This window comes from Netta rufina (genome assembly GCF_964035555.1).
Source record: "Netta rufina genome assembly, chromosome: 2".
NCBI lineage: Eukaryota > Metazoa > Chordata > Aves > Anseriformes > Anatidae > Netta > Netta rufina.
The window spans coordinates 89,343,502-89,355,664 of NC_140124.1; the positions used below are offsets into that span (position 1 = coordinate 89,343,502).

A 12,163-nucleotide genomic window follows, 5' to 3' on the forward strand; every position below is an offset into this window, starting at 1 on the left:
GGTCTTCAGTGGGTTTTGAACAGAGGCCCTAAATACTGTCCTGGACAGACACAAATGTTTAATCAGATCCTAAACATATTATCCTAGCACTTTATTAGGGTTTTGTGCTAAGCATTCCTCTTTATTGTGCAATCACTAGATAATCATCAGACAATAGTCCTTCAATGACTGAAGAAGAAACACAGCTTGGCACATTTCCCAGTGCCTCATTTCATAGGAAAGAGGTGCTTAAACAGGGCAGGGTATGTCAGCTGTCTATTGCTGTCTCTCCTTATTCATGTAATTCCAACCAATTTTTCTGAATGTAAAGTTTCTTGGTAGAGGGAGGTAGCCCAGAACAGCTGTCCTCTTTTTCACTTTGCTGCTCAGAGCAACTCTGGGAAAGCCACACTCCAGAAAACCAGTATTAGAGCACAGCTCATCCCATCCCATTCATTTCACCTTCTCACATTCATGAGAAGGTGAAACTGGCTGGAAAGTGTCTCCTTTTTGCCTGGGCTCTCTCTTTTTCTCGCTCTTTCTCTCTTCTAGTGGAATTATAGATAAGTTACTTAGCTAATTGAATAGCTAAGAGAGAGGAAGCTACCTGAGCACGAGTATCTCATTGGAGAGCTAATCCAGACTAACTGTGTTGCTTCCAGACTGCACTCTCCCTTGTTTTGCAGAAGCAGCTCTGGGGTGACTGATGCTCACAAGGTGGCATGTGCCACTCTGCAAGAAGGCTGCACTGTATGTTCAGTAGTTCCTGCTCAGCATCAGCAGGATTAGGCCTATTTTTCTGCAGCATCCATAACGAGCGGTTAAAAATCAGCACAAGCTGAGCAGAAAATAATAGCAGACCAAAATAGTTGTGTTTTCTGTTGGCTTTGTCTGCAAGACTGGTGGATGAAGTTCACTTACGCTCTTTTCAGAGCTGTCCAGTGTCCATGTCCTCTTCCCAAGCATCACCCTGCAGTACAATGTTGAGTGGCTTGATCCAATTCCTCTTGCTATGTGCACTGTAGTGGAGTGTTTAAAGTACATGGTACACTGCAGAAGACCACCTTCCATTTCTTCTCAGTTTTTTGTATTCACCAAAAAAGGAAAAAAAGTGCTTTCTCTCTTGAATATAGAGTGGGCACCATATAAAGCTCTGAATTCAAATACTTTATTTTCAGTAGCTGTTAGTGCTGGCGTTCTTTATTTTCTAGTGTTCTAATGCTCCAGTGTCACTGGTAACAACTTACCCCATAATCAGGAATCTGTAGTACTTTTAACATTGTATTGGAGCTAAGAAGTCAGCATACCTTTAGTAAGACTTTTAAGGTTGAAAGGGAGGAAAGAAGTCAATATCTCTGTAATATAAAACAATTTGTGCGTTGGGAGAATGACCTCTGCTGCAGGTGTTGAGGACAGTAGGCACATGGTGCAGGATATTTCCTGCTGTCCTGACATCACACAGCTGTGCATTTGACTTTTTCTTCTTACGGCCAAAGTTATAAGAATCAGTAGGAAATCAGCTTCACTGGTTTTAGCTGAACCATTTTTTTCTCTGTCTTTGCTTTTATCCTTGTGTTTGATGCTTTAACATTCTCTGTTCTTTAAATCTGTACTTGAATGAAGCCAGGAAGAATCCAACTGTGTATTTTAAAGACCCGCATTTTCCATACTTTTGTATGAAATAACAACATTGATTTGTTTTGCCAATTATTCATTTTTCTACACAGTGCATCGAGTTGTTTGTTAAAAGCTGTGCCACTTGTTTTTTATTTTCTAGCGGTGTCTCTAATCCCACATCATGGTTTTGTTTTATTGAAATCATACGTAGCACCACTTGCCACCCGCTTTTAAAAACCTTTGTTTAATTCTTTTCAAAACAAACAGATTTAAATGTTTTTCCTTTGTTTCTTAGACGCTGTCGGGGTTGCCAGATCAAGACTCTTTCTACGACGTGGTGGACTGTCTGGAAGAGCTAGGCATTGAAGCTATTTCACAGAGACACTTGAACAAGAAAGGAACAGACTTGGACTTAGTTGAGCAATTTAACATTTATGAGGTAACATAACATGCCCTGTTTTATGCATCTTACAGCTTGTGCAAACTTCAAAGCCTAGAGGAGGGGGGAATGTAACCTAGGTGAAATTCGGTTATCTATTTTATTTTAAAAGAAAAACATCTGGCTGCTAGAAGTATTATACACATTCGTATACGTGACCTGCTACAAGTATATAGCTGCTCATACAGATGCGTTTCATACTAATGCTGGGGTGTACTGCAAGGCAAAGCAGCACATTTACTAGCCTCTTTAAAGGCAGTTCTGCCTGCAGTGAAAACTTTCTCAGACTGCTTGTTACACATCCTGAAGTAAGCAGTTCTCTCCATATGCAGAAGTATTCGGCTCATGAAAAAGGTTCAGCTGAGCTTAGCTTCACAAATACCACTTGTTCTGCAGCTGAATACCCAGCAAGTCCTTGTTTACGAGTTTACCCTGGACCAGATCCTGTGCAGTTTGCAGCAATGGAGTAATGAACGACTCCACATTCACCACCTAGGTATAAATTAACTACTTCTGAAGAACTTATATACAAGGATAGGATATCCAATTTCTTAATAATTAGACTCAATTTTCAGGTTTTGGCAAGTGTTGGAAGTGGGAAGGTCTAGGCTGCAGTCAATATAATGTAAATGTGAATTTGTATCCTGATACGATGAAATGAAATGACTTTATCTCCATCCAAGTCCAGCAAAGGATGTGGTAGATTTGATTCTCCATTTTCTTCATCAGCTCTACACCCATGCCACTTCACAGAATCACAGAATTGTCTAGGTTGGAACAGACCTCAAGATCATCGAGTCCAACCTCTGACCTAACACTAACAAGTCCTCCAGTAAACCATATCACTACTTCACTAACTTTAGCAGAGCTACTTTTTATATAGACCAGTCTGGAGGAGGACTGTCAGGCCAGAAAAAAAGGAATGTGAGAATGAGAGGGATCCATGTTCTTCTTATTGTTAGAGGCATCAGCTGATAATGTCCTCTGTAAAAAATGATTGTTAAACGTAAAAACAGATTATTTTTGTTTATGCTGTGCCTACTGAAAGATCTGATTGCAAAATTATCAGTTTACCTAGTTGTGTACCAGCTTTGTCTTGATAACCAGATTAAATGTAAACATATCCTCATACATTCCTTCTTTTACTACCAAATTTGTGCTTTATTTTAAAAATCTCCTTCACAGTTTCATAGATTTTGCACCTTCTGCAGAGATATACCACTTCACCAACCTTCATTTTGTCAAAGTCCCTTCTAGTAAGAATTACCAGAATAACAAGACATAGAAACAAGAAAATACACGTTTTTCTGGTCACCCACATATCCCTGTGCTTTACCTCTTCCTATGTGAATGGATCCTTCTTAAATAAAGGTTGCATAAACTTTATGCTGCATTTCGGGTGAGATCCACCAGTAATTTTGTTTCTGCTAGCAATAGCTCTCTCTTTATGTACCGTATGATAGCACTTCTGTTTTTCTCTTAGAGATGTGTCACATTGGCATTTCAACGGCATGCCATAATTCAAGATACTAGATGCTGCTGTGGTGGTTTAACATGAATAGGTAGCTAACTCCACCACACCCTTCTCTGACTCTCCCTACACTCCGATTTATTTATTTTTTTTATGATGAAAAAAAAATCATGGGTTGACATAAGGACAGGGAGATCATTCACCTATCGCTGTCATGGGCAAAGCAGACTCAACATAGGAAGAATGATATAATTTATTGCCTATTGCCTACAGACTAGAGCAGTGAGTGCTTTTAGTGAAACTAAAAGCAAACTAAAAAACGACCTTCACCTCCATCCACCCTCTTCTACCTCCTCTCCTCTGGCAGTGAAGGAGAATGGAAAATGAGAGCTGCGGTCTGTCCCTAACACTTTGTCTCTGCCATCCTTGCCTCCTCACTCCCTGCCCCTGCTCCACGTGGATGGATACCATCCTTCCTGAACTGAGCTTGCGTGGGCTTCCCACAGGCAGCAGCTCCTCAAGCACTGCTCCCACACGGCTCCGTCCCACGGGGTCCATCCATCCATCCATCCCCCAGGAGCAAACTGCTCCAGCACGGGTCCCCCACGGCTGGGCGGCAGCTCCCCCCAGACCCCCTGCTCCTGCGGGGGCTCTCCATGGGCTGCAGCTCTGGCCCGGGGCCTGCTCCTGCGGGGGCTCTCCATGGGCCGCAGCCTCCTCCAGGCCACATCCACCTGCTCCACCGGGGGCTCCTCCACCCACGGGGGGGCTGCAGCGTGGAGATCTGCTCCGTGTGGGACCCATGGGCTGCAGGGGGACAGCCTGCTCCACCGGGGGCCTCTCCCTGCACAGCCCGCAGGGGAACTGCTGCTGCCTCCTGCCCTCCTGCTGCACTCACCTGGGGGGGCTGCAGGGCTGCTTCTCACTCCTCTCTCCCAGCTGCTCTCACACAGCATTTTTTTTTCCCCTTTCTTAACTCTGTTCTTCCAGAAGACCATCCAGCTCAGCTCCCTAGCTCAGCTCTGGCCAGCAGCAGGTCGCTTTGGAGCCAGCTGGAGCTGGCTCTGCTCTGACATGGGGCAGCTGCTGGGCTCTGCTCACAGAGGCTGCCCCTGCAGCCCCCCTGCTACCAAACCCTTGCCACGTAAACCCAATACAGCTACATCCATATTTTGTTCCTGGACTATTTCCAGTTGATGAGCTCCCAACCAATGTCAGAATTTTCTGTCAAATGTCGTTGTGGCCATGCACAATGCATTCTCAGCATTGTTGCTTCCTTGTATAATGCATATGTTCCTCTGCACTGACAGTGCTTCTGAACTGGCAGGAAATGCTGAATTTTCCACTGAATGGCAGAAGAGAAAGTAATTATGCTAACCTAAAAATTGGGAAGCTTAGAGGAGATGTGTGGTCTGTGTGTTTTGCTTTTAATCCATTGTGGTATGAGTTCACAGAAACAGTTTTGTTAGTTTCTTTTCCTTTGTTTACTTTGCAGAGAGATCTGTAAAAATGGAGACCTTACAGAGGAATGCAGTTATGTATGCATCTGCTATTCTCTTGGTTGAGAATAAATGATGGCACTATCCTAAAATACTAGCCTATCTTTCACTCAGTCATTACCAGTGGCATGTCTGAACGTCAGAAGTGTTCAACTGATCAGTGCCTAGGAGATCTTCTGTTGATTTCAGAAGTGCCAAGACTTCACATATGTATTTTAGAAGGAAATAAAGAGAGCTATGTGTCTAGCGCTGCTTGGACTCCTTGAAAATAAAGTCCCTAAAAATAAACAAATAAATAAATGAAAATGGCATGAATATATCTGTTGTTACAGGTCCTGTACTGTTTTATACAAGGTGTCAGTCTATAATTCAGTTATTAGACCTGCTACACTGCACTAGTGGATAGATAGCAATGTGGAGGGATATCTGTAGAAACAGTGCCACACTCATGTTGAGATCAGTTGTTTTTTAAAGACTAGTTGTGAAGACCTGTGGTACCTACAGGACGCATATCAGAAGCCTTGCCTTTCTTTCCTCCTCAGGTGACCCTGAGACACGAGGACGGAGATGAGAGCGCTGACCCCCCGCCCAGCGGGCGCAAGGACAGAAGAAGGGCCAGCCTGGGCGCCAGTGAGCGAAGGGGCTTGGAGCGCCGACGGAGCCGCAGACACTCGGTACAGAACATCAAAAGCACTTTATCGGCCCCTGCCAGTCCGTGCAGTCAGTCGAACCCCAGCTTCATGCTAGGCCACGGACAGCGCGTTGAAGGTCTCAGTGAGAGGTAGGTGCCTGAGCTGAGGAATGGGCCCTGCTTTCGCCCTACTACTTTCCATTATGTTCATTGCACTTTATTAACCTGCCAGCCTTTTTCCAGCAAATTGGAAGAAAAATAAATAAATAAATAAAAAATTTGCAGGTGACTTCATTTTATTTACCTACATACCCAAGTTCTTATATAAGTTCATACCCATCTACCCTAAGTAAATGGACCCAAAACATGGTAGGTAGAGCGTTTGATTTGATGGAACTAACCAAGGTTAATATCATCCATTGACAGATTTTATATTTAATATAGGAACATAATGGGAGGTTGTAACAAGGGTAAAGTCACATTAATACAGAGGTAATTGCCCTGCTTATGTTACCATTCATTGATTGTTTTTCCCCTTTGCAAACAGCCAGCATTCCAGCATAAATATTTTCCTTTGAGGCTACACTGTAGTAGTGAATGTATCTGATGTTTTATAATTAACAAAAGAGAGACAGTAATGACTAGTTGAGGAGCACTCTGCATCACTGGAGTCAGTCAGAGCTAGCGTCATTGCCAGTACCATTACACTTGGCTTGGGCTATACATGCTTAGAAAAAATGGGAGCTACAGATCCTCAGCACGTCTGAATACCACACAAGAGGGCTGGAATTAATTTTGCCTAAGTTAGATGTCTGATCAGCTTGCCTCCCTTTGATGTCTGTGGAGTGGAGCAAGTGCTTGTAAGACTGAAGTTATCTAATGTGTTCTACATGTCTGAAATTTCAGCTAAGATGAATCATGCTGTGAAACTAACAATTTCTCTCTATCGACTATAAAGGGAATCTGGCTGACTAACTCACATGAAGATATGTTTGCTGCAGATAGCTAAAGCTGGACACGTCTGTCATCCAGTGGTTCAGGGTGCAATTTGCAAAACCAAAGTGTGCTCCATGAAGAGTGTTTCCTGTGTTGATTATAACATTTGGGAAGTTCTTTGGGGGTTTCTGTTGGTTAGCGCTGGATGGAAACTTAGAGCCCTAAAACCCTGTATTACGTATAAAGCTGCCCATCTTACAGAACAAACTGAGATGACCAAAGTCAAATGGCTTCTGTCAATAAGAAAATACAAGACTCCAGATAATTTAAACAGTAGTTGAGTGATGTGTATCATAGAATGTTTTTTTTCCTTTTTTTTTCTTCTTTTTTTTTTTTTTTTCTGTTTTTGTTTGTTTGTTTCCATTTGGCAACACATTCATGCTTTTCCATCACATCCCATTGGCTGGCTGTTCAGTGAGATGGAGGCCAAGAGCCACATGGTCTTACAGGCTGATGACAAAGATGACAGTGCATTTGAGGCTGAGTTTAAAGCATCTTCAGTGTGAGTACAGCTGGGGGTTTCAGCTGCCCTGTGTGGAAAGCCTTGTGCATGACCTTATGCTCTGTTTCATGACTTACCAATGTGACTGGGAATCTATCAGCCGATGTGCAGCAGGTGTCATTGATTTGTTAAAATGATGAGCTTGGATTAAAAATGAGGGACTGCTTCAATTCTACAAAAATTGTTGATTCTCTTACTGCAATTAAACAAATACAAGTCATGCATCTAATACTAATACAGTTTCTCACTGTTAATGTTTGCTTGCTAGTTTTATTTTGCAGTCTTCAGTAATTCCTAATGAATTTATGTTTGAGCTGATTTTTAGTAATGAGTCAGTAGAAACATGGCAGATTAGTTTTGTTAGTTCTTTGAATTTTTTTATTATTATTATTATTTCACCAGTGTAGCATAATTTCAATAATTATCTTCGTTTTCTGAAAAAATAGCCATTTCTACTCCACATCCACCTGGAAGCTAACATAATTTAAAGCATAATTTAAATTTAAAGCCGAGAAATAAATCTTCATGTAAACATTTACAGATAAGTACTCATTTAAACACTTATTTCAAGTTTAATATCATGTTGAAGTTGTTCTAGCAAATTAGTTTTTCCCCATTAGTCATTACAGACCAATGAATACATGTTGGTACCCGAAGATACAAGTTCTATGCCCAGTGAAATGTTCAAAGTTGCCATGACAAGAATCTGTCTGTGTTGGCTACCTGTAAGTCATGCTGGGTTTCTGGTAAATAAACTTTTCAGCAAAGCTGATTGTGTCACTCACACTTTTAGTATGTTCAATCTGTAATCGTGGTAGGAAGATTAAAAACAGCCTTTCTGCTTTATAATATCCCAGTAAGTATCTAAACTTTGAGTGGAATAGTCCAGGTGAACGAAACTATCTCTACACCTGACAGCTAAAAAGGGACCAAAAATAAACAAAAATTTGAAATCAAATGACTCATACAAAGTTTTTGCATCTTTATAGAGTTTGAATTAACTGTAAGTTGAAAGAAGTTTTTATCTCAGCAGTGTTCCTACTATAATCTTTTAAGTTTTCAAGCTTGAGCATTTGGTCACTGAAGCAACTTTTTTTAAAAAATTAAAAAAAAAAATAGAAGACCATTAGTTAGGCCTTACTGCAATTTGTAACGAAATTTTAAAATTGTAAGTTAAAATATGACATCCTATGCTTTTGTCAAAAGAAATGCTTGTTGTGCCCATTCTGCTTCCATCACTAGTGTTGCAGAGAGGAATCTGTAAGAATCAATTAAAAATATTTCTTGCCTCATAAACTGGAAATATCTCTGTTCATCCAGGAAAGATCTGTCCTTTGCTATCAACTTTGTTTTAGTTCATAATCCTAGTCCCTCTCAAGGAAGGAAAAAAGTTTGCAATAAGGTTTTGCAGTGCTGTATTTACAGAAATAAATTCTGCAAAAGAGAGTTCAGTCTCTCTACTCCTTCACTACATTTGCTTTACCAGTAGGAAATGTGTTCATGATAATTTTATTGTGTTGCTCCTGCTGGTATCTAAACTTTGTGTGTGGTTGCAGATTCCTGCGTCTGGTTTTACTGTGGATTAGCACCATCAGGTTCAGAGGAATTGCTTCTGATGGGCAAGATTAGAGATTAAAATCACACTCCTACACAGTTTTAGGCAATATTCTTGGTTATTTTTGGACTTCACTACCAAAATCAGTAGAAGGTTCAAGTTCTTCCTCAGCATTCTCCTTCCCACAGTGTTCATGTTTCTTTTCTTTCTAACTCCATCGGCTGGTTTGGCAGTTACTTTGCTTTTGTTTACCACATCAAACAGGTTGTCCACAGTCATCTGCTTTGTGTCGACCGATAAGTCTTCCAAAAAGAGAAAAATCCATGATGCCGGTAAAACAAAAAAGACAATATTGGCCAAATTCTGTTCTGTCTCACAATGCTGTATATCCAGAAAAGCTGTCTGAAGTCAATGGAGTTGCTCTGATTTATGCCAGGCTAATTGAGAGCAGACTTTGGGTTTTGAGCTGGGAAAAGTTGACCGTAAATGCTAAGGGCAAGCAAAAGGAAAACTTGCAGGCCTTTTTCATCCGTTTGGCAACCTTCTTCCAAAGTAAATGTATTGCTTTTTTACTTGTGGTTCAAAACAAATAAAGACCCAAGTCTGCTTTGTGTTAAAATAGTTTTCATGGAGAGTGAAACCCAGCCTACTGTGTCTGTTACAAACTAAATAAATAAATAAATTGATAACTACTAAATAAGAAAGGCTGAAGGTTACTTTAAGGATACGTAGCTGCAGAAGCATTCTTTAATTGGTATGTTTTACCCGGCCTGGCCACCACCAGGTTAGCTTCGGTCAAAACTCCTTTCTTTTATCAGGATGGCATACAGCGCCCTAAAGCCTGGGGGCATCTTCTGTCCTGTTGATGTATGACACCAAGTGTTTCGCTGAGGGTACCTCCTAAGGTTTTCTGCCCGAGTCCAAATTCAGCGCTGTCAATCTGTGGTCTAGCATTCTGTTTCTCAAGTGGTAGACTTTCAAACACATTATTTCATGGTTCTTTTTTGTGTGTGCTTTTTTTTTTTTTTAAGCTAGCTTTTTCCAACCACACAATGGATAGAGTCAGGGAAAAATGTAAGGAGTGGCATAGTACTTAACACTAGGTTGATGTTTTTATTGTATGCAGTGATTTCTGGCTATAAAAGTCTTCAAACACAAATTCCTATCTTTCAGTCATATTGTGTCTGGCTTTGAGGGAGTAGAAGGCATGTAGTTTGGGAGTTCTCAGTGCTGTCTTGCAGGAACAGGTGCTCTGCAAGAGCCCCATACATACAAACCAGAAACGACAACAACTCCCAGTTTTTTGAATGAGTCTGCTTCTCATTTTGCTGTGAATTTCCCTTTGATCAGTACTGCACAGAGACCATCCCTGTCTCTCTCCCTCGGTGTCCCATGAGAGATGTGTCAACCAGACTTAGCAAACATACTCAGGGAAGCCTCTATGAGATTTACACTGACAGCTCTTACCAGAAGTTAACTGAATGGCTCTCAAAGTTTATATTCAAAGACCTTGTGGTTTATAAAAATGTGAATAGCTAGGATTAGATTTTTTGCTACACTCTCTGCTGTCTTCTGTTTTTTGTTTTGTTTTGTTTTGTTTTTTAAAAAAAAAATTCTTCCATAGCTCAGAATTGGTTTACGTCTTCAAAAAAATGCAAAAGATTTATGAGGACTGGTCACCATACGTGTTCCTCTGGAGATACCTAGACCTTGGTCAGGAGTTCTGCATCAGTATTGCTTGGAGCCTAATATCCAGATCTGACTGATCTCTTAACTCATCAGAGTGGAGCCTGCACCCCAACACAGCAAGAGAAACTGCATTTCACAAACTGTCCTTTTTAAACCATGGAGCAAAAAAGTCCTAAGGAAGAGCAAATGTTTGGGTTCACCTGATCTTTCCAGATACATTAATCTGAAGAAACTCGGCCTTCAGGAGGCCATGTACCAAGAGGGAAACAAACAGCAGAACACCCAACAGGGAATTATGTACCTACCATGAAATATAAACGTGTTGAGCCTCCTAAGAAAGGCTCTAGGAAACAAGGTGCTTTTTGCCTTATTAAAACTATTCTAGATGTGTTGGATCATTACAGAAGAGCAGCAAAGTTGGAAACTCCCTGGTAGTAATGTTAGGGTCCTGCCTGGCAGGCTGTGATGACTCTTCCTCTGAGCAAAGAGTACAATGGGGAATTCCAAAGTTTCCTCCAAATTTCCTGGCTAGTTGGACACAGCACTGTTGCATGGTGCATACTCTCAACTCAAGGACTTTCACACCCCGTATAATCCCAGAGAAAATTGGAAAATCGTTGTCTAAACAAAGCAAAGCTGTGCTGAGAAGCCATAAGGGTCTTTGTTAGAAAATACGTGTTTCTGATGCTTGAGGATTGCTAAGATTCAGGAAGGGATCTTGATGCTATTTTAGTTTTACCAGAAAACAATGAACATAGCTGAGCTGAAACATTTTTTCAGCTCAACTTCAGATTCCTGTCGAGTTTCTAACCAACTGCACAGGCCTTCGTTTGGCTATTATACCCCATTAACTGATTATTCAATTTGCTTCATGTAGAGCCAGGCCTGCAGGGGTAGTTTGCCCAAAATACAGCTGAGACTTCTTAATTTTTTTAAAACGATTTTCCATGTTTTCAGACATCCTAAACCATAACTAATCTTTGATTTTCCGTAGCATTTACCATGGCAAAATGCTAGTTTTTGTCATAACGTTTTTAAGTTCTGGTGACTTTCCACTACACTATGTGAAATGTTTTGATTATGTAAATACTTATGGCTCTAGACTGAAGTGCTGGGTACAGTGGTAGGTGGATTTTATTTTCCTTTTTTTTTTTTTTCAGGATGGATACATTTCATGTCTCTTAGAGTTGCTGTCAGAAATACAGATAGGTATGAAACAGCAGAGAAGGGAGACTCGGTGTTAGCATTAATGGAGGACTTGGGTTCTGATACAGATACTAAAGGCCCAGAAGAGAAAAAGAATTTATTTTTATTGGTTTAATAGAATGAACCAAATGTATGTTTTCTTAGACATTTGTCCCTGCTTCCTGTTTTTGGTTGCTTGAAGCACAAATCTAGACAAAGAAGACATTTCCAGGACAAACACTCAGCCACATGTGTGGATATGCGAGGGATCCATTTAATACATGTGTGTGTGTGATCTGAGCCTCTGAGCATTAGTGGTGGCTTTGAAATAAAATGGATATCATCAGTTACAATTATAACTGTAGAGAAATTAACTTATTCATGTTTTGATTGGTATAGGCAAAAATGGAGAGGGGTTGTAAAAGCAAGGGTTTTGGAAAGGAGATTTATGTGTCCAATCAAACAGATCGGTAAAGTAGCACAGCATCCAACCTTTATCAGCCTTTGACAACAGTTACATACAAAAAATGATTTGTTAATGCAATTCTTATTTTGAATTTTGGGGCAGGGAGGCCACATTTACTTCTTTCATGTGGTTAG

The 12,163-nt window shown here is 40.8% G+C and overlaps 1 protein-coding gene across 3 annotated transcripts in view; it reads left to right on the forward strand.

Moving 5' to 3' along the window:
• The window catches only part of FHOD3 (formin homology 2 domain containing 3), a gene marked incomplete at its 5' end in the record, with an annotated part of 402,496 nt that overhangs the window by 290,878 nt on the left and 99,455 nt on the right, over nucleotides 1-12,163 (forward strand). For 2 of the 3 annotated variants that reach the window (XM_084282072.1, XM_084282073.1), the window contains 3 exons: nucleotides 1,892-2,035; nucleotides 5,548-5,786; nucleotides 7,048-7,134. In XM_084282072.1, the coding sequence (XP_084138198.1) occupies nucleotides 1,892-2,035; nucleotides 5,548-5,786; nucleotides 7,048-7,134 (470 nt within the window). The remainder of the gene's footprint in view (nucleotides 1-1,891; nucleotides 2,036-5,547; nucleotides 5,787-7,047; nucleotides 7,135-12,163) is intronic. The other variant, XM_084282074.1, reaches the window with a different exon arrangement.